Below are 23,963 nucleotides of genomic sequence, written 5' to 3'. Positions count from 1 at the left end.
GGGTTACCCCCAAAACCCCTACCAGACCCTTATACAAGCATGCAGCTTGTCAGGCCAGGAAAGAGAACGAGCAAGCGGACCAAACACCCCCTGGACCACAGCAGGACACATGCCCTCAACATGGGGGGGTTTTGTTGCTTTGGGCCAGGGGGCCTCTGCACCGCACACCCAAAAGCACCTTACTCCCATGTAGAGGAGGACAAGAGCCTCATCCCCACAACCCTGTCTGGTGGTTTTGGGGGGTCATGCGGCCAGGGGGTTCCTAGGACTTTGGAAGCAACCTTTAACAAAGGGTGGCCCCCAGATCCCAGACCCCAATCACTATGTGAATGGGTATGGGGTACATAGTACCCCTACACATTAACCACATAAATGGAAGTGTATGTGAATAACGACAGGAGACGTTTATGAAATGTTCTTAAATATCTTCATCCGGTCTTCTCCACTCTGCTCTTTGGATCTTCTCCTCTCCAGTCTTCTGCTGTCCAATCTTCTGCTCTTATGTTGTCTGCTCTTTTGCCCTAGGCTCTTCTTCTTCCTCCTGTCCTCCTCCAATGCTGTTGCCGTGCATTCTGCCCGTCTCTGGTCTCTGCATCTTAATATATATACATTACAACCATGCCCTCACAATGACGTCATCATGCGTTCACACCCCTAATGAATATATAGTAAGCTCAGGAGACCGGCAGAATCATCAGCAACAGCATTGGAAGAGGTCAGGAGGAAGATGAAGAGCCTAGGGCAAAAGAGCATAAGAACAGGGTAGGTATTAACTCGAGAGGAATTTAAAGATTACCTGCACACCAAATGTTTCTATATTATGACCTCATGTAGGTGATTCACATTGACTCCGTTGTATTTTATTTTCCAGATCATGTATTACACACTTGCACATTGGCCAAATTGACCCGTGAGGCTCTTCAATGCTGCTCAGACCTCGAGCAAATAAAAGAGACTGCAACGGCATTGCAAGGAAAGATGCGTGATTTTGTGGACATGCTTGCCAAATTTTAAAAATAATTATTATAAAATTTTTTACAGTTTGTATTGGGATGTTCCCATTTTTATATAATATTTTAGGCCAGTTTTATGACACTCAGATGTTAAAGAGTGTACCCAAGTTTGGGAAAAGCACTTTCCAACACCCTAACCCTAACCCTAACCCTAACCCTAACCCTAACCCTAACCCTGTGAATGTTTGATACTAAAACATTTTTACATTCAACAATGTGTGTTCAATTCTTTATTAGACTTTCGTTGGGGGGTCGAGGTCTAAAGCTGTGTAAAGAAGCACTAAATGTATGATGGCTGTCCTATTCACATACTTACATGTTAATGAAAGCATTTTGGACACTGCCATATGCAAGTTGCTGGAGGTGTCAATGAAATGTTAAAGATACCCCCAGTTTTAACGCATATCACAGTGCGATCTGACATTTCACACAGGATCGGAGCACACAAGTTTGAACGACTGTGCGATCCTATCCTGATGCGGCTGAATAAATGCATCATGTGCGACTTTTGTGCGAGTGCAGTGCGAATTGAGCCATACAAACTGTATAGCTGATTTTCGCATGAACATCTGATCGCATGTAATAAAGGAGCAGTGCGCTACGATATTACATGCCATCAGATGTGCAGTGTGAATTGAGACATACACTTTGTATGGCTACATTCGCACTGAACACGCATACAAGTCGCACATGACCCTTTATTTCTGATGTATCTGGATTGGATCGCACAGTGCTTAACACTTGTGGAATACAATCCTGTGGAAAAAGTAAGTGGCGGGTCACCCTTATGCAATGCTGGAAGGCTGCAAAGTCGCAGACTTCCCGCATCGCATAAGTGTGACTCAACACTCAAGGTACTAGCAGTCCTAGGATTCAATATGGCATTGATATTGCCAGTAGCAATCAGTGTAGGGAGATCAGTGTAATCTATAGTGTATTGCTTGTTCGTTGCTCTAGTTCACTTTCCATTACCTGTATATATATAACACTTTGAGATGAACAATGATCAAGTTTCACATAACACTGACATATCCTAACATTGGTGGGCAGTGAGAAGGATGTCATAAATGAACACAACATAATAACAGGTGTAGGTACTTTGTTAATACCCTAATGTATTATCTGAAATATATAGTATGGGCAACTTCTGGACAATGAACACCAATATAAGGTGACATTAGATGAACCTTGGGTGTGACCTAGTTCTCAATGTGACAGGGTTTGTGTACATTTTGTGGGGTGCAGAAGGCCCTTGTATTTACACCACTGGCTAAAAAATAACACATGGCCATCATCACTTTGGATCAGCTGGTGAGAGACTACAGTCAAGAAACACACTGATGAATGTATTAACCCTTCCAAAGTCACACATATATAACACATGATTAACCCAAATAATTGTGTTTGGCATATGTGCCCAAATGATTATAATCCACAATACAGAATCATTGCAATTTTTGTTTAATGTGTTGAAAAATAATATATCTCTGACATTTATCTTGTGTGTCCAATCTTTAACAAGATTAATGTGTTTGTGACAGTGATTGCTGCCAGGACACAGCTCCTCTCCCCACGAAATAGTCCAGATATTCCTGGCGGATCTGACGGGCCCTGTGTGATGCCAATGCTGACCGTCCAACTTCCATTGACGTCATGGACTCCACTTGGTTAGAAGGTTGGGCCTCTCCACTTGTACCTGGCATAGCAGGGTCAGTATCCAGTTGCTGCAAGACATAATTTTGTGCATTCCTGCGTAGGAAGTTGTGCAAAATGCAGCAACACAAGACCACATTATCCACTTTGTACAGTGCCAGGTTTATGGACGTCAGGAATATCCGGAACCGGTTGGCCATTATCCCGAAGGCATTCTCCACAACTCTGCGAGCTCTGGACAACCGGTAGTTGTAAATCCTTTGGTCTGGGGTGAGGTTCCTCTGAGGGTAGGGCTTCATGAGATGCTCCCCAAGCGCAAAAGCCTCATCTGCGATAAACACAAAGCTCATACCCTCAACAGTTTGCTCCCTGGATGGCAGGTTCAGAGTGCCGTTCTTTAGACGACGAGCGAACTCCGTCTGATCAATAACTCCCCCATCCGAATTGCGGCCATTTTTGCCAATATCCAAAAAAATAAACTCATAGTTTGCATTAACTATGGCTAGCATGACTATACTAAAAAAACCTTTATAATTATAATAAAATGTGCCGGAATTCGGAGGGGGGACAATGCGGACGTGCTTCCCATCAATAGCACCCCCACAATTGGGAAAATTCCACTTCTCCAGAAATTGATCAGAAATCTCCAGCCATTGCTCTGCGTTTGAAGGAAACTGTGGGGAAAAAATAAAAAAAAAAAATAAAAAATTAGTGCTTGAGCACATCACATTATTAATTACACACACAGTTGTCTGTTAAATGCTTATGCAACTTGCTAAAAAAATATACAACAGGAAGGCAAAGGTTTGGATATGGGGATGTAACATCTACATACATTTATTTTCAACCTCCTATTGTTCTTATATTGTAAAGGGCCATACACACTAGAAGATTCTCTGAAGACTTTTTCGTGCAGATTTAACTTTTCTATGTAGTGCAAGGGCCTACCAGATTGCATAGGATTTGAAAGTGTTTGTTGGACCTCATATTATTTGGTTTTGGTAAATCAGAAGGATAAATTGTTCTGACAATCTTCTAGTGTGTATGGCCCATTATACTCACCAGCTAGAGCTGAGATTTACAAACTACGGCCCTCCAGCTGTTGCAGAACTACACATCCCATGAGGCCTTGTAATTCTCTGACATTCACAGACATGACTAGGCATGATGGAAATTGAAGTTCGTGAACAACTGGTGGGCCATAGTTTGAAGACCTCTGAACTTGAGCTTTGGTATATGCTGACTTTGAGATTTAGCATGTGGGTGGGGGGATGGGTAAGTAAAACTGGGCATTTATACATCAATTAGGGCTTGTGGTCAGTGAAGGTTTTAACATCATTACATAAACATACAGAATCATAGGTGGGAATGGATGGACTGATGTATTTTAGATAAATCATTAACTAGGTACTAAAACATTGGCCAAGGAATAATTGTTTGAGGGAAAGCAATAAAATGACCCAAATTCAAAATACTGTTAACAGGCAATGCGTTTAGGGACACATAGGAGAGAATGGTGGGGTGGTTAGTGGGTAATTTTACAAATGGTTAAAGATAATCTACATCTTTACTACTATGTGCATGCGGACAGAGGGTAGTTTACAAATAATGGCCTGTGTCAATTGCTGTACATCCAAAAACATCATAATTCAGGTGAAACTAGTAATACATGTAATGTAATGGAAAAAATAAAACATACCTTGATATAGTCCTTCTGCAAGACCTTGATGATGGCAGAGCAGGTCTCAGGGATGATGACTCCAAGTGCTTGGGGGGAGATGCCTGTGGTGAACTTCAGATCCTGCAGGCTTCTCCCTGTTGCAAGATACCTCAACGTCGCAATTAACCTTTGCTCAGGAGTAATTGCAAGCCGCATACAAGTATCCTGCTTCAGAATATAGGGGGACACCAGGGCAAGAAGACGGTAAAAGATGGGATCCGTCATCCTCAAATAATTCCTGAAGTCATCAGGATTATTTTCCTGGAGCTCCCTCAGCAAGGACATATGAGAAAATTGATCACGGTTAAGCAACCAATTTTTCGTCCAGGAGGTCCGCTTCTTCTTCCTATTGCTCGTACGTCGTCTCAGAGCCAAAACTCCAACACTAACGACAGCAACGGACGAATTCACGGTCGCCATAATAAATTCTCGAACGATGTCTCGGAAAATAGCGAAATGTCGTCAACCAAACAAATGCTACCGAAATCAGCGCGAGATGCCCAGAAGGGTCACGGCCAAACACTCACTTCCTCTTTTGTAGCGGCGAACGTGCGTGGAACGTACTGACGTCATTTTCTGTCGGAAGACAAATGTCCTGGGCAAGTTTGGAGCACTTTTCAACAGACAAACAACAAACACACCAGCCGCGAACATTTGTAGGACGTTCCGTCGGCCGACGATCGGTACGTGTGTACGGGGCTTTAGTCTTTTTTTTGGAGTTCTTTGAGGAACAGATTTGATAAGTGGCCTAGGGTTAGAAAACTTAAAAAAATAAATAAATAAATAAATAAATACACAAGATGAAACAAATACCTAGTGCATTACCACCACCAAAACAATTTATTAAAAAAACACACGACAGTGTTCTACTCACAAAAGAAAGATAAAATCAAGCTCATCAAATGCACAGCTCCTGCAGGAGAGACGGGTATGTCATCTGATGCCACACAGTGGAAAAGCTTTTGTGTTTCAGGGGACAGACTCCCTTCCTCAGAGCTAGCTCAACAAAGCAGTGAGCCACTAAGTATTCACAAATTGAGGACACACCCACACAGCAAGCAAATGAGCGGGGCAACCTTAACCCCCCCTCACCGGTTAAACACCAGTCCCCTGAAGAAAATGAGAAAAAATACATACATCATTTTTTTTTTTATGAATGTGGGGTGGGTCCTCAAATGTGTGAACACTTAAAAGTATAACTAAAAGCAAAACTTTTTTTTAGTTTTGGATAGAGTGGAGAAGGATTAGAACACTGTCAGTTTTATTGCGGTATGTGTCCCCATTAACCACTTAAGCCCCGGAAGATTTTACCCCATTCCTGACCAGGGGATATTTTGCGATTAGGCACTGCGTGACTTTAACGGACAATTGCGCGGTCGTGCGACGCTGTACCCAAATGAAATTGAGGTCCTTTTTTTCCCACAAACAGAGCTTTCTTTTGGTGGTATTTAATCACCTGTGCGATTTTTTATTTTTTTTTTGTTCATGCGCTAAAACAAAAAAAGAGCGACAATTTTGCAAAAATAACAATATTTTTCACATTTTTTTATATGAAATTCCCAACAAAACAAAATGTAAAAATCATAATTTTTTCAACATTTTAGGCCAATTTGTTTTCTCCTACATATGTTTGGTAAAAAAAAATTGCAATAAGCGTATTTTGATTGGTTTGCGCAAAAGTTATTGCATTTACTAACTAAGGGAAAGATTTTTGTCATATTTATTGTTTTTTTTTTTAACGAGTAATGGTGGCGATCTGCGATTTTTTTTTGCGGGACTGCGACATTGCGGCGGACAGATCGGACTTGACTGACATTTTTGACACTTTTGGGGGTACCAGTGACATTACTACAGTAATCAGTGCTATACATATGCACTGTTACTGTAAAAATGACACTGGCAGGGAAGGGGTTAACTTTATTTGAGAAGGAGGGGTTAAGTGTGTCCCTAGGGGTGTGATTCTTACTGTGCTGGGATGTGGCTTTTCATGTAACAGCAGAGATCTACGATCCTACATAGCAGGACCGTATGATCTCTGCTGTTACACAAGGGAGAATGACAGACGGCTTTGTTTACATTAGCCACCTGCCTTTCTCCCTCTGTAACGGACGATCGCGAGTGACTGGCAGACATCGGGTCCGCCGGTCACACATGCGGGGATCACAGTGAGAGAGCGGGGGGGCGGGAGCTCACCTCCGGCGGCGTGCGCTCGCCCCCTATTGGCTCGCAGGCCAGTGACGTACCCATACGTCACTTTGCCTGGCCGGGGATGACCGCCGCAGTATATGTACTTGCGGCGGTCGGCAAGCGGTTAAGGAGATTCACCCTCTCTATTTGTCTTGTTTACCATTATCATTGAAAGTGAAAGTAAAAGGAAAATACCACCATTTTGGATTGTCCCCAGAAAAGAAAAAAAAAGGAGCGAAGTCTTCCAATGGGGACACTAGTTCTGGTGACCTGGGGGTCCCCGGGAAAATTCCCCTAATTTTCAAGGATTTACTCTCACTTCCTGTTTGGCTATGGGACAGGAAGGGAAGGAAAATCTCCACAATGGGACACACATGTGGCGTAAAAAAATAAAAATCTGACAGGGGTTAGAACTATCCCTAGCCTGATCCAAAAAAAAAAAAAAAATAGTTACCCATAATTCTATTTTAAAATAGTGGCTCACTGCTTGGTTGGGCTAGCTCTGGAGGAAGGGGATCTTTCCCTGAAATGTGCAAGCTTTTCCACCCTTTGGCATCAGATGAGAAACCAGTCTTACCTGCTGGAGCTGTGCATTTGAGAAGCTTGATTTCATCTTACTTTTGTGAATAGAACACTGTTGTGCATTTTTAATAAATGGTTTTGGTGGTAATCACTAGGTGCCCTCTTGTGTATGTTTCCTGAAGATTGCCCAATCGGAGGAGGGTTGCATCGTTTAAACCATTACCTGCCATAGTCCCTGTGGGAAGTTCTTTGTCTTGTGACAAAGAAAACTGAAGGCAAGCCCCCTCGAGGCTATAAATCCACTCACCTCACACCTGCTCAGTTGTAGCAGACAGCCCAACTAGGAAACTATAGCATTATAGCATATGAGGGGAGGGTGTCCCACAATGAACTCTGAGAAAAAGTACTTTATGGCAAAGTACAAAAATCCAGTGAGGGACACAACTTTGATAAGCAACTCAAGTCCAGAAGCCATCCAAACTGAGGGGCAGACACCGAAAAACCAAAGGTGAACCAGAACAAAGCAAAAATAAAAAAAAAGGAAAAAACAAAGGAATTAAATAGCCATTTGTGGAAATTTTGTTGCTGAAATCTCCCCTCCTCTGACTGACGGCTGTGTGTGCTCCACCTAGACACATGTGAGAGGCCCAGCGCTCCCTTCTAGATAGGGGCTCCAAGAACACCCACCGCCCCAGATTGATCTGAGCTGCTTGGCATGTGCAGCCATTGTTGGAGCCTTTTATCTACCTTTTCTGGGGTTAGTAAGCCATTTAACTCTCTCTAATGTCATATGAAGCTTGCAATATAGGAATTGATTAGAGGGAAGCTCTCCATACTAATGATTGTGAATGGGGGGTGTAATGTATTTGGCTGTAATCTGTGTGTGTATGGGGGATATAATGTATCTGGCTGTAATCTGTGTATGGAGGATGTAATGTATGTAGCACTGCCCCCTAGAGGACTGCTGAGAATTACACTTTCTGGATTCCCCTGGGTTACCCTTAGCAACTAATAGCAGGCAAACAGCATTGAAAGTCCTTGGCTCAGTCAATCAATCCAGGGGATGTTGTTTTTTTGTGTTTAATTTAGAACTAGGATAGGAGAAGGGATGAGTGGGATACTCCAACTATTAACTATGCACAATCTTGAGGACAACTAGCTGTAGAGTGCGGCAAAGCCGCTACTTCACCCTGCCACTGAAGTAAAGATTACATTTTAAACGGTTCTTACTTTAGTTATTCTCTTCAGGGTTCTAACTTGGCACCCCCTCCATCACCCTCCTTCCGGGACCTGGCTTCCCACCCAAAGACACCCTGCCATATGTGCCCTTGACTTTTATAGCCTATCCCAGGATGCACCACTGTCTGTGCCAACCCACAGCCACAAAAGCCTGTGTGTCACTGGCTGGGTTTCCTCCACTGTCCAACAGGCCTCCCTATTGGATACAGTAGGGACACTCCCTCAGCCCAGATGAATCACACCCTGGACACATGCAACAGGCCTGAATAGAAATCCTACTCCCTGATAAGCAGAAGAGTAACTAGGTTTTGCCTGCCACTCCCCTGATAAGCAGGCAGAGCAAATACACTCCCTACCTAGCACCTATGTATGAGGGTGCTACATGCATCTGGCTGTAATCTGTGTGTATGGGAGATTTTGGGATGGGCAGGGCAAAGGGGGTTGAGTCAGGGGCGGAACCAAGTGGAGCAGAAAAATGAGGTTTAGCCTAGGGTGCTAAAAATCCTTACACCAGCCCTGCTCCTGATCACCCATTATGGCAGAGATGCTTTTTCTGCTACATTTGCAGTGGAGCATGCCCGCCGCATGCCTGCCTGACACCCCCCCCCCCCCCGAGGGCGCACCACATAGAACATTTATTGCAAAATTTCTTAATTATGGTGACCATGATGCAATCCTGCGCCTGACAAGAACGTGGCAACATTCCATTCCAAAATGGCCGCATTGCAGCTTTCCCCGATTTCTCGGTGGAAGTCGCTTCACTGATGTCAAAAGGCGCCTCTGCGTGCATAATTTGAAATATGCCATGCTTTTTCCCGCCTGTTTGAGAGTGGTGTGCGATGATAGAGCACGCTTCTTTAAGGATCCGGACCATGCCTCGGAGTGGCTGGATCAGAGGGATGCGGATAGAAATCGCCCTGCCTGATGGGACTACTCACCACCACCTGGAATCATGCTGCCATGTACCACGGATGGTCTGTCTCTATACTATATACCCTGACACCCGTCTGCTGCGGTATGTTTTCTCTGTTTAGTGAGTTCTGCAAATTTGTTGCGCCCTAGTCACTTGGTTGGTGCAGTGTGGTGCTTCACATGACTGCTACTCATGTCTATTTCTGGCCTGGCCCCTACCTACCTGACACAACTTTATCCTGTTTATTGTTCATGTCCTTCTGATCCCTGCATCCATACTGTTCTCCTCGACTTTAGGACCCTGTGGGCACCACGTTACTGGGCTTCCAGTGTTTCTCTTGACATTTATCTGGCTGGAAATATCCAGCATCCTGCCTTATCTTTTCTCAGGAATTGGGAGCCTATGCCAGGAGCACTGTTGCCCTCTTGATGCGGAAACTGAACTTGGATTGCGCTGTGATTCCTACTACCGTTTCGTTACCTACCAGTGATTGTTCGCTCCAATCAGCTGCTGGATACAATGAAGAGATGGCCTTCCTTTCTTCTGCCTATGGGGCTTCCTTTGGTCAGCCTATGGGGCTGGCACTTTGACTGCGGCCCTTTTCACCTATGTTTCTATTTGCCTACTCTTCCTTGGGTTTATGCTCCCGCACAGTTGGGGAAGCGGAGAGCAGAGAGGGGGAGGGGATTATTGTTTTTTGTTGTTTAAAATGGATGATTACAATGAATTATCCTTACTGGGGTATTATCTGATGAGTTGTTTTATGATTCAGGTGCATTACTTTTCTTGGGTGCATCACAAACTGTGTAGACCTGCTCTGGGGACCCCCCGTTGCAAATATCCTCCTTATTCCCCCGTTGCAAATATCCTCCTTATTCCCAATACAACCCCCTTATGGCCACCGTGAAGTTTCTCACATGGAATGTCCGTTGTCTCAGGATAAATTAAAATGTTCCTCTGTCTTTAGTTGTCTTAAGTCTTACAAAGCTTATATAGTGGTATTGGTGGAGACCCATGTTACAGGTCAACTACAATTAGCTCTGAAGCGCCCGTGGATAGGTTGGGCCCATCATGCTACCTACACCGTTAATTCCAGGGGAGTTTCCATTCTCTTTGCTAAAAAATAAGATTTTTGTAAGATCTTACCGTAAAATCTTTTTCTCTGATGTCCGTCGACAGATGCAGCCTCATGTCGACGGACATCAGAGAAAAAGATTTTACGGTAAGATCTTACAAAAATCGTATTTTCTCGATCATCCCTCGACAGACGCAGCCTCATCTACATGAGCTGAGTGGGATGTCCCAAAGCAGTGTAGGTATGAGGGGTGCGAACAAAATGCAACCAGATAGTAACGTCAACTCCAACAGGCTAAACTTAGCCAATCGGGCAACATGGAGCTCAACCAAACAGGAGCTCACCCAGAAAAAAGACCCGAAGAGAAGTACAAACCAAAATTCTCTTATGAAACAGCAGCCTGCAAAAGAGGCATCCAAAGATTCCAACAAATCCACCTTGTAAAATTTTGTAAAGGTGTGAACAGACGATCAAGTTGCTGCCTTACAAACTTGTACAAACAGAGGCCTGATGGCGAAAAGCCCAAAAACGCACTCAGCGCTCTAGCTGAATGCACCTTCACAGGGAAAGGAGGAACCTGACCCTTGATTGAATAAGCCTGAACAACCGTCTGCCTGATCCATCTCGAAATGGTAGCAGCGGACGCAGCCAAACCTTTGCGAGGACCGCCTGGAAGGACAAAGAGTCCGACTTCCTGAAGAACTTCGTAACCGTCAGATAAACTCTTATCGCCCGAACCACATCCAGAGAGTGCAAGGCAACCTCTTTGTGATGTTCAGGTTTAGAACATAAGGCAACACAAGGTCTTCATTCAGTTGAAAATCCAACACCACCTTAGGAAGAAAAGACGGATTAGGACGGAGGACCACTTTATCCCTGTGGACCACCAAATAAGGCGAAAGACAGGACAACGCCGCAAACTCAGACTCTGTGGGCAGAAGTGATAGCCACTAGGAAGGCAACCTTCTGCGACAAAAAAAGCAGAGAAATCTCCCCAATATTCTCAAAAGGGGGCTTTTGAAGAAGAACAGACAAAACCAGTTTAAGATCCCACGGAGGCAACGGGGATCTCTTTGGAGGGGCCAGATGACGCACCCGGTGAATGAAGGTGCGAATCAAACTATGGGTAGCCAACGGACGTTGGCAGTACATAGCCAAGGCCGACAACTGGCAATTGATAGTCCCCAACGCCAAAAGCTGCTCAACCCCTTTCTGCAAAAAGGCCAGAACCCTAGCTATCGACAAAGAGCGAGGGTGCAATGCAGCGATTCACACCATGAAATGTACTATTTCCACGTACGAGTATAGATCTTCCTTGGAGGTCAATTTCCTGGCCTTCAAAAGGGTAGGAACCACCGAAGCAGAGAGACCTCTATTCCTCAACACCTTGCTTTCAACTGCCATGCCGTTAAAACCAGCGACCGTAAAGCAGGATGGAAGATCGGTCCTTGAGCTAGAAGATCTTCCCTAGATCTTCCCTCTTCCTGCAGAGGAAGACGCTATGGAGGATCCACTATCAACTTTTACCAGTTCTGCGTACCAAGACCGCCAAGGCCAGTCTGGTGCCACCAGAACAACCGGAATGCCTTCCATTGCCACCCTGCGAAGAAACCTCGGCAGGAGAACTAGCGGAGGAAAGGCATAAATCAGGCGATACTGACTCCAAGGAGCCACCAGAGCGTCTGTGTTGTTGGCCAGAGCACCCGAGACCTGCCCACAAACCTCTGAACTCTCCTGTTGAGGCGAGACGCAAACAAACAGATCCACCTCCGGAGTCCCCCACCGGGCACACAGGAGATGAAACACCTCTGGATGCAGGGACCACTCCCCCTGATCCAACACCTGACGACTCAGGCAATCCACTTGCCAATTCTCCACACCCAGGATGTGGACCGCGGAAAGAGCCGGAACATTGTGTTCCATCCAAACCAGAATCTCGGCCACCTCCTTGGCCTCCAAGGCACTCCTGGTGCCCCATTGATAATTGATGTAAGCCATGGCTGTGGCATTGTCTGTCTGGACCCGAACCGGAGAGCCGTGTAGCCAACTTGTCTAGTGAAGCAGGCAGCACTTGATTGCTCTCAGCTCCAGGCTATTGATCAGCAAGGAAGACTCTGTCGTCCAAGTTCCCTGGGTACAGAGCTTCCCCAGCACTCCACCCCAGCCTGACGGGCTGGCGTCTGTGGTGACCACCGTCCAAAACACCGTCAGGAAGGACTTGCCTCGGCATAGTACAGGTGACTGGAGCCACCACGAGAGAGCCGACTTCATGAGACGGCTCAACCGAATCTTCTGGTCCAAAGACCGAGGATCTCTGATCCATTTTGACAGAACCTCTTTCTGCAGCTGTCTCGTGTGAGACTGAGCAAACGGGACCGCTTCAAAGGTCGAGACCATCAGACCCAGAGCCCTCATGCACGCCCATAAGAGGACTGATCGGCCTCCATCAGCAACCTGACCACCCTTGCAACTTCTGAAGCTTGTCCAAGGGAAGGAAGGCCTTCGCCAGAGCAGAGTCAAGGATCAACCCCAGATAGGTGACCTGCACAGACGGAGTCAGGGCAGATTTGGAGACATTGATTGTCCACCCGAATTCCTGAAGGGTCCAAATGGTGATGGAGACATTGTCCTGCAGATCCGAATGGGAAACTGCTCGCAACAGGAGGTCGTCCACATACCCCACAATGGAGATACCTCATCGACGCAACAAGGCCAGCAAAGGGGCTAGGACCTTGGTAGAAACTCTGGGAGCCGAGGCAAAACCCAAGGGCTCCTCTGCCACCGCAAAGCGGAGGAAATTGCTGATGTCCCTTTGAATATGGGGACGTGATGATACTCATCTTTGAGATCGATGGAAGCCAAAAAATCCCCCTGATTCAAAGATGCCACTACCCACCAAATGGACTCCATTCGAAACTTCTGCACCCGCACAATGCGGTTGAGAGCCTTGAGGTCCAGGATTGGACGCACTTTGCCCTCCTTTCTGGGCACAGTGAACAGATTTGAATAGGAACCTCGAGAGCATTCCTGTTGGGGGACCGGCACAATCACTCATTGAGCCAGGAGATCTCACACAGCCTCCCACAGATCTTCAAACGTTCTGGAGACAGGTGAAGATTTGACTGAAAGAACCTGTCCCCTGGCCAGGAAAGGAATTCGATCCTGTACCCGGAACAAACCAGTTTGCAAACTCAATTGTCCTGAATGAAGGCAGTCCAGGGTTCCTTAAAGCAGCACAGACTTTACCCCCCCCCACCCCTGAGTCGGTTGAGGGCGGCCCTTCAGGCTGGAGAGCACTTCCCCAGGGCTTTTTAGCACCTCCAGAAGTTCTGAACGGCTTACCTTTTTCTTGCGCCCTGGAGGCACGAAAAAAACTTTATGAGCAAAAGGAGGGACCCTGCTTAGTACGGGGTATCTTACCCTTGAAAGATTGAGAAAGAAGAGTACTCTTCCCACCAGTCATTCCCTTGATCAACTTATCCAAAGAGTCGCCAAACAACCTGTCTCCCAGAAAGGGGAGATCAGCTAAGGCCTTTTCTTCAACCAAATCATGTGTCTTAAAACAATGACCGTGGCTGAGACCCTGGCCACAGGAACACCAGTGCCTGGATCACCCGGCCCAACAGGTCCAGCTGTTCCGGAGGAACAGTTTCGGGGTCCAAAGACTCCCGCAAACCCCCTAATCCATTCCGTCACCATCTGAGACTAGCACAGACACAAAATCGGTTTTAAAATGGAACCCGCCAGTACATGAAGATGGTGGGAAAGGGATCCCACCTGCCTGTCCACTGGATCTGTAAAAACTGGGGAATCCTCCACAGGCACAAGGGTAGATTTGTTCAATCTGGAAACTAGATGGTCCACTTTAGGTGGCACCGTCCAACGGTTGGAGACCTTTTCAGCAAAAGGGTACCCGTGTTTAGGCACCACTAACACATGCTTAACGCGCCGCCATTGGTCATTCCCAATATCGTGAAATGTGTCGGGACAAGGGAAAAACCCTGTCAGCTTTTGAAAACTTCTGGGAGCCAAAAGCCACCTGCGTCCCTGCTGGCGTGGGCTTATCAGCCAATTTTATAGTATCCCTTACTGAAATAATCAGGGCTACCACTAATGCGCGTTCCCGCGCTGCAGCTGAAGACAGGTCCTCTTCACAGTCTGACTGCGAGGACAATCCTCAGGTTGACCCCATCAGCCTCTGAATCAGAGGACACCTCCATAGAAAGAGAAGGCAGCAGGGGCTATTTCGGCTATCAACCTTATTCATTACTAAATCACCTTTAGTTGCCAGGCTTTTCAGGGCAGCTGAAATCGCGGCCAGCGACTGTGATCCAGACTGTCCGGGAGTTGCAAGAAGTGGGTCTGAGGGTGAATTTTCTGTTGGGACTCCATAGTGCAAATTCACAAAAAAAAAAAAAAACACAAGAGTACTGTCGCTTTAAGAGCGCCAATCGCGGTATTTACCACCGATCGCAGCGGTCTGCGGTAAACTCCTTTAAGCCAAACTGATTTTGGTTGATATTGGGAAATTCTAAGCGAGGTTAAGTAAGCCTTATGTAAGATATAGAGTGGCGTCATGCGGTCAGAAAGCTTGGGTGAAGCCAGCTTTGGGCCAGTCATCCCACTCTGATCCATCCAGGGGGCCAGTGTCAAATAACCATGGAGCCTGCACCCTCAACTATTTGGCTAACAGTCTTAACAGTCGTATCGCGTAATTCAGTGTAAATTGCAGATATGAATTTAGTGTGGGTGTCTCCCATCACAATGTCCAGTAAGGGTATGTCAGAAAGAGTGGGGATCCAAGCAGAAAACTTGGTCAGTACTGCATGCCTCAGCTGGAGATGCCGAATAAGCATATGCGAAGGGAGGTTAAACTTATTTTAAGGATTGGAATGCACCCGTTGCACATAACACCTGGCTTAAGTAGAGCACACAAGTTGGGGTATGGATGTGGGTTGCTTTCAGTTTTGAGGGCTATGCCCCAGATCTGTCTGTGATGAAGCAGCAGCCGGTCACAAGCATTAGTCAATGACATTTGTCCCCGCAACAGCACCTGCAAAGGTGTATAAGCTGCTTGGTGCGCCCTCTTACAAACAAGGATTTGGTAGCGGAGCATCTCCAGTTTCTGGAAGTAATAAAAGTGGGAGAGTTGGGATGCTACATAGTACGACTGAAAATCTGGCAGTGCTACACCTCCACGCGTCCAGGTGTCGCATACGGTTGGGTACTTTTGTACATCTTATATGGACCTGTCCGAAAATTCTGTCCTACTGGACACAAATAAAAATTCCTGCATGATCACATGGGCTCCCCGCTGCAGCAAGACCTTAGGTGCTGTGTCCTTGGATTACTACCCGATACTGACATAGATAGATTTTTTGCCACATTCCTACACGAGACTCCAGGGGCGGACTGACCTTACGTGCATTTAGGGCACTGCCGGGTGGCCCGGGCGAGAAAGAGAGAGAGAGAGAGAGAGAGAGAGGCCTGGGAACCACGGCTAAAGAAATAGGTAGAGCGGCGCCACAAAAAATCTTCACCCCTGCCACCATATACATGGGCAGGGAAAAGAGGGTGGAGCCAGGGGCAGACTGAAGACAAATAATGGCAACACCGGCTCGCTTCCTCACACCAGGTGTACAGACAAGCTAGGGAGGTATACGGACAGGCCAGGGAAGTATACGGAGAGGCTATGGTAGTATACAAACAGGCTAGGGTGGTATACGGACAGGCTAGGGTGGTATATGGACAGACTAGGGTGGTAAGGTAGCAGCAGCCTGAAACTCAGATCACCTCTGCCAGCTCTTCACCCTATCACGCGCACAGCCCCGCCCCAACTGGTTTGCCACACCACCAACCTCCGCCTCTAATACCTAGCAACACACAGGGGGGGTAGCGTGGGGGCGGCGCCCCCGACTGATCTGCACTCTAGGCCGGCGCCTACCTTGCCTATAGGTAGCGCCGGCCCTGGACACAGCCCTCCTTACAGTTTAGCTGCTGCTAGACGGTGGCACACTGCTTTTCTTATATTGCTGCTTTAAAGCAATTGTGAGTAGTGCAATATGTAGGTGGGGCTTTGTGTGGGTGTGGCTTGAGTGTGGATGGGGACACAGGGGGCCCCATGATCTCCTATTGCCCGGGGGCCCCATGAGTTGTCAGTCCGCCCCTGCGAGACTCTTTAGTGCACGCAAACGTATAGCTAAGTCATGGATGCAGGCCCACACCCCTACCATACAGGAATGGATGTTGGAATTAAACTCTACTCTCCGTTATAAAAAAGATTAATCTAAAAATGCATAGAGGTTTCCCTGTCAAATTTGACAAAGTCTGGAATAGATGTCTGGAACTTCGCTAACCTGGAGCAATCGAGACCCCGTGTGAGACATTCATGGCCTTTGACCTATTGCCGCTGTTGATCTGCCGGGTGGGCACACCTTCCTCTGACCACCATACTTTCCCTGTGATCACATCATTTCTATCTACGTATATGTTTTAGCTCTTACCAAATGTTTTGATACATATGCTAAGAAGTTTAATCCCCTTTTGGTATGGATTAAATGTGAAAAAAATGCACCTTTTCTATGCTCCTTCTGTAATGCTTGGTTTTATACCATGTTTTTTGTACCCTTTTTTCTTTTACCACAAATAAACTTGTTCTAAAAAAAAAAAAAAATGGAGAGGGGAGAGGTGGGAGAGAGAAGAGAACAAGGGCCCCTTTTTCGAAATTGTATGTAATTTTATTTAGGAAAAAGGTAAATAAATAAATAAGAAAATAAAAAAAATCAAAAAGTGGAAGAACTGGCTTGCAAGAAGATTTTTCACCAAGCTGCCTGAAATGCTCAGTTGCTTTCATTTGAGAACAGTGGTTTAAAATACAAAAATTGTTTGCCTTGTCCCGTTGGTTCTCTTAAGAATGTCAGGTGTAAATATCCGAGTAATAGTCTTACCTCTAAAACCCATTGCAGGAGCTGCTTCCCACCTTCCCCAAATCTGTTCGCCCAACGATACACAATGAATCCTTCCATTCGGAGTTGTTTAGACAGGATAGTTGGCTGTATGTAAGGTCCTTTAATGAGAAAGCATCAACATGATCATTGAGAAAATGTTTCACTAAATATAAATAAATAACCCATGATGGTCACGCACAGAAGTCTTAGTTATCACAAAGGCTTTCTTCACATATTTTGAAGTCACCCTAATGACTGCGATTTGTACTTGGCTTTTAAACTGGTGTCTGTACAGTGGCTGATTTGCTGCCTTTCAACAAATAAAAGATTTTGGAAGACTTGTTGTGTATGGCCATCGCCATGTACCCATATTAACCACTTCTGGACCAGAAGATTTCCCCCCTTAATGACCAGGCCATTTTTTTGCAATTCAGCACTGCGTTTCTTTGCGCAGTCCTGGGACGCTGTACCCAAATAAAATTGATGTCCTATTTTTTTCCACAAATAGGAGCTTTCTTTTGGTGGCATTTGATCACCTGTGCGATTTTTATTTTTTGGGCTATAAACAACAAAAAAACAAGAATTTTTTCATCATTTTAAGCCAATTTGTATTCTGCTGCATATTTTTGTTTAAAAAAAAAAAAAAAAAAACCCAATAAGAGTATTTTTATTGGTTTGCACAAAAGTTATCGCTTCTACAAACTAGGGGAAAGATTTGTGTCATTTTTATTTATTTATTTTTTTACTAGTAATGGCGACGATCAGCGATTTTTACCGGGACTGCGACAGATCGGACCCCAATCCACATTTTTGACACTTTGGGGGGACCAGTGACATTACTACAGTAATCACTGCTAAAATATGCAGTTACTGTAATAATGACACTGGCATGGAAAGGGGTTAACCCAGGGGCGATCAAAGGGTTAAATGTGAGCCTAGGAGGTGTTTTCTAACTGTGAGGGGGATGGGCTTGAGAACTGTGTTCCTAAATAGGAGGATAGCTGAGAGAACAATGGTCTGCTGTGTTTACAACAGCAGACCTCCGTTCCCTCTTCACAGGCTGCCGGCTCCGTGGATCAGCTTATTACGTTAAAGCAAAAAAAGATCAAATAACGCATAGGAGATCCCCATGATCTCTGGTCCATCGGCCCAAACTTGCTTTTTGTAGGACATTTATAGACGTTACCGTTTGGAAACACAAGAGACTGACTCCTCATAGTGTAGTGTTCTCTGGTTTTTATTAAATAGTTAAAAAAAGGACAACAATGATTCATATATAGGAAAAAAAAACAAGCTGTTCCCAGCCTCAAACGCCCTGCGTGGGTTGCCCGCACACTTGCCGGAAAGCCGCACCGCTGCAAACCTATTGCAGCGTGCGCTCCAGGCTGTACTCAGAACAAGGCAGCGTGTGTGTCAACTTGATGCGTTTCGTCATATAAAAAAAAATCACTTCATCCCCATTGCCTTAATCGTACAGTTTCAGTCCTGAGGGTGCATGTAAACCCTTACAATACAGGTCTCTTATTTGTTCCGGTAAACATACCATGGAAAGAGTTTAACCACTTCTGGACCAGGAGGATTTGCCCCCTTAATAACCAGGCCATATTTTGCGTTTCGGCACTGCGTTACTTTAACCGGTTGCCGACCGCCGCACGACTATATACTGCGGCGGTCAGCCCCGGCCAGGCAGAGTGACGTAGCGGTACGTCACTAGCCTTCGCCGCTCTGGTGCGCGCGCGCGCGCACCCGCGGTCCCGCCGATGACTCGATTGGGGTCAGAACCGATCAGTCATCAGGTCCAGGCCAATCATTTTTGGTCTGGACCTGTTGATCGGTCCTGCCCAATCAGATCTCCCTCTAAGCCTGTGAAATGTAAACACAGGCTTAGAGGAGATGTGCCCTCCCCTCCCAACGGTCTTTTTGGATCCAGCGTGAGAGGAGAGCACATCTAATTGTAAGTACAGCACCAAGCACGTACATACACACTTAGATAGGCACATTTCACCCCCGATCGCCCCCCCCCAATTAACCCCTACAGCACCTGACACAACACACACTATATACAGCATATAGCATATACCTATATACCTGTATAAGTGTGATTTGTGAACAGGTGTAGCACTTGCGACCCCCCCTTTTCCACTCAAATTACCCCCCACCCCCCCTAATAAAGATTTAACCCACTGATCTCCCCTGACCCCCCCCTGATCACCGCCGTTAACCCCTACACCCTCTGTCACATCAGCACTAATACAAACGCAATATACGGTGTTATTGTATTTTTGTATTAGTGTCATTGTGATCAGAATTAGCGCAGGCGACTAAGTTTCTGTCCCAAGAAGGTTTAGGGTCCCCGCCACCCGCCCAATAAAGATTTAAGCCCCTGACCCCCCCTGATCACCCCTACACCCCCTGCCATAACACACACCGTATACAGTATATAGCATTTTGCTATATACCCGTATAAGTGTGATTTGTGGTCAGGTCTAGCGCTTGCGACCCCCTTTTTTCCACTTGAATTACCCGCCACCCCCCCCCTAATAAAGATTTGAGCCCCTGATCTCCCCTGACCCCCCCCTGATCACCGCTAGTTAACCCCTACACCCTCTGTCACATCAGCACTAATACAAACGTAATATACTGTGTTTTTGTATTTTTGTATTAGTGTGATTGTGATCAGAATTAGCGCAGGCGACTAAGTTTGTGTCCCAAGGAGGTTTAGGGTCCCCGCCACCCGCCCAATAAAGATTTAATCCCCTGATCCCCCCCTGATCACCCCTACACCCCCTGCCACAACGCACACTGTATACAGTATATAGCATTTTCTATATACCCGTATAAGTGTGACTTGTGACCAGGTTTAGCGCTTGCCACCGTTTCTTTTATCCGTAGGATACCCACCAGTCCCTTCCAATAAAGATTTAAACCCCTGATCCCCCCCTGATCACATCCCGTTAACCCCTACACCCTCTGTCACATTAGCACTAATACACACATAATATACTGTTTTTACTGTATTTTGTATTAGTGTCATTGTGACTTGAGGTTGCGCTAGCTAGCTAGTTTCTTTCCCAAAGGAGGTTTAGGGTCCCCGCCACCCCCCCCCCAGATCCCCAGCGCATAGTTTAGAAGTAACCCCCTGATTACCACACACGCACGCACGCACATACACTTCCATTTCTAGTATAGTGTTTGAACAGATCAATATCTGATCTGATCAGAGCTATACTAGCGCCCCCATAGTTTAGGGTTCCCAAAACGCGGTGTTTGCACGATCAGCACTGATTCCGGCCAGCACCTGCGTTTAACCCTTTCACCCAGGTAAGTGTAGTAATCAATAGATTACTGTCACTTACAAAAAACACCGCTGTGTTAGCAGAGTCAGGCCTGATCCCTGCTAGCATTAGCAGTTTTTTTGGTAGCGCTTGAAATAGTCTTCGACAACCAGGTGCTTTTATTACCTGTGAGTCGCATCACTGTACGGGTAAATTTAGTTACCAAAATGTCTAAACGTTCGTACAGTGATGAAGCTATTTACAGTATAATGACCATGTCAGGTGAGAGCGATGGGGAAGCCTCACCGGCAGAATCAGGGTCAGTATACGAACCAGATGACAGCAGCGGCTCCCTGACAGATAGCTCCGACGACAGATGGGTCCCTGTTAGACCCAGGCGTACCCGACCCCATTCTGGAGTTGTTGAAATGCAGGAATCGCAGGGTGCTCGTATGGAGCAGAGTGTGGTTACTAGTGCCGCTCATTTTTCTGGCGACCTGGCAAGCGCCAGCGGCCTAGTACAACCTGGACCTAGTACAACCAGCACTGCAGTAAGACCTGGTGACGTGGCGAGTCCCCTAAGTGCAGTTGAAGCTGGTGCGGTGGCTAGCACAAGTAGTGGCCCGCAGCCACCGCGTATTCGAAGACAGGCCCGTAGAGCCCATAGTGCCCTCCCTGATGCGCTGGCATATCCCAATTGGCAACCCACTGATTCTACAGCGCCAGTACTTCCCCCATTCACCGCCCAACCTGGAATCCACGTGGAGACAGCTGGTTTTACGCCCCTGAACTTTTTTGAGCTGTTCTTCACGGAAGATCTTTTCAGATCTATTGTGGATCAATCAAATTTATATGCTCAACAATTTATCGCCGCCAACCCAAATTCGCACCTTGCCAGACGATTCGGCTGGAATCCTATAACGGTTTCCGAATTTAAGATCTTTCTGGGCCTTTCCCTCCACATGGGCATAACTAAACAAAGTGAATTGCGGCTATATTGGTCCACTAGCCCAGCTCACCATATGCGCATGTACTCTGCCTCCATGTCCAGGGGGAGATACGAGCAAATTCTGCGATTCATGCATTTCAGCGACAATGAAATCTGTCGTCCTCGGGGAGACCCTGCATACGATCGGCTCCACAAAATTCGGCCCCTCATAGACCACTTCAATCAGCGGTTTGCAGCCTTGTTTACCCCCGAACAAGTTGTCTGCATTGACGAGTCCCTGATTAAATTTACTGGCCGTCTTGCTATCAAACAGTACCTCCCCAGCAAGCGTGCCAGATACGGGGTCAAGTTGTATAAGCTCTGTGACAGGGCCACAGGCTATACAGTTAATTTCCGTGTCTATGAGGGAAAAGATAGCACTGTGGAGCCCCCGAACTGCCCAGACTACATAGGGAGCAGCGGTAAGATTGTTTGGGACTTGGTGTCACCCTTATCCGGAAAGGGGTACCATTTGTACGTGGACAATTTTTACACAAGCGTGCCACTATTTAGTCACCTGCTTGATTTACAAATTGGCGCATGTGGCACCGTGCGACCTAATCGCCGGGGCTTCCCCCAACGGCTTGTAAATTCCCGTCTTAGTCGGGGGGCGAGAGCCTGCTTGAAAACGGACAAATTGCTTGCGGTGAAGTGGAAGGATATACGGGATGTTTATGTTCTGTCCTCCCTTCACGCAGACACGACAGTCCAAATCCCTACGGCAACTGGCGTTATGGAGAAACCCCTCTGTGTCCACGAATATAACCTTAACATGGGAGGGGTGGACCTTAACGACCAGCTTTTGGCGCCGTATTTAGTTGCCCGTAAAGCCAGACGCTGGTACAAAAAAGTGTCTGTTTACCTTTTCCAATTGGCTATGCTGAACGCCTTTGTCCTATACAGGGTGTCAGGACGAACTGGACCCTTCCGGGAATTCCAGGAAGCGGTCATCCTTGCCTACCTGTACCCAGGAGGCATGCCTGCCCAACTTCCCCTTCCAGATGCAGTGAGCCGGCTGCATGAGAGGCATTTTCCTTATGCCCTCCCGAGTACCCCTACCCAAATACGACCCCAAAGACGATGTCGTGTCTGTAGCAGGCGCAGATTTAGGAGTGACACCCGTTATTATTGTCCCAAATGTCCTGACCAACCTGGTCTCTGCATCGGGGAATGTTTTGAGCGCTACCATACACTAGTGGAGTATTAGTGTAGGGTACAGCACGACACAGTGTAGGGCACACAAACACAGGGTCTCGAAGGATGTTGGATGTCCATCGACATTTTGAGAGACCCAAGCTGGAAGAGAAGATCGCAGAAGATCGCACTCCCTCCCAAATCAAGAAATAAAGGAACAGTTAGAAAGTAAAATAAAAGGATCCAAAAACTGTTGTGGTGTCAGTAATTTTATATGTCCTTCTACTCCTTCCTACTATACTTTTTTCAATGTCCTTTGTTTGTTTTTTCATTCTTTTGTGACCTGTTTCTCTTGCAGGTAATTGTCGGCTACCACGCATTGATTTTATATATTCTGACACAAACAGTGTTTGCGCTCAGCATATATGGATACCTTTGCTGATAGCAGCTGTGGTGATTTTCTGATTTCAGCACTGCAGTTTAAATCTTATTTTGGTATACGTGGATAGCGCCGTGTATACCCATCATTAAATTCAGTGGGTGGTTGTTTGGGCGGTTAATGATGAGAATCCAAAAACTTTTGTTGTGTCAGTCATTTTATATGTCCTACTCTTCCTAATGTACTTTTTTTTAATGTACTTTGTTTGTTTTTTCATTCTTTTGTGACCTGTTTCTCTTGCAGGTAATTGTCGGCTACCACGCATTGATTTTATATATTCTGACACAAACAGCGTTTGCGCTCAGCATATATGGATACCTTTGCTGATAGCAGCTGTGGTGATTTTCTGATTTCAGCACTGCAGTTAAAATCTTATTTTGGTATACGTGGATAGTGCCGTGTATACCCATCATTAAATTCAGTGGGTGGTTGTTTGGGCGGTTAATGATGAGAATCCAAAAACTTTTGTTGTGTCAGTCATTTTATATGTCCTACTCTTCCTAATGTACTTTTTTTAATGTACTTTGTTTGTTTTTTCATTCTTGTGTGACCTGTTTCTCTTGCAGGTACTCGTCGGCTACCACGCATTGATTTTATATATTCTGACACAAACAGTGTTTGCGCTCAGCATATATGGATACCTTTGCTGATAGCAGCTGTGGTGATTTTCTGATTTCAGCACTGCAGTTAAAATCCTATTTTGGTATACGTGGATAGTGCCGTGTATACCCATCATTAAATTCAGTGGGTGGTTGTTTGGGCGATTAATGATGAGTAATACTACGCATTATTCCTGTGCTGATTTCTGATAGGTTCTCTTTTTTTCCGTTCAGCCCACAGGCTGCATGAAAAAAAAAA

General features: G+C 46.1%; 1 protein-coding gene across 1 annotated transcript in view; it reads right to left on the bottom strand.

Annotated features, from left to right (window-relative positions):
• The window catches only part of LOC309545023 (prostaglandin reductase 1-like), a 71,264-nt gene that overhangs the window by 5,162 nt on the left and 42,139 nt on the right, over positions 1–23,963 (bottom strand). The window contains exon 8 of the mRNA XM_082244126.1: positions 17,270–17,388. Within this exon, the coding sequence (XP_082100252.1) occupies positions 17,270–17,388 (119 nt within the window). The remainder of the gene's footprint in view (positions 1–17,269; positions 17,389–23,963) is intronic.

This window comes from Pelophylax lessonae (assembly GCF_965119305.1).
Source record: "Pelophylax lessonae genome assembly, chromosome: 1".
Taxonomy (NCBI): Eukaryota; Metazoa; Chordata; class Amphibia; order Anura; family Ranidae; genus Pelophylax; species Pelophylax lessonae.
Note: the sequence above shows the minus strand (reverse complement) of the source record. Positions and strands in the feature narration are given on the sequence as shown.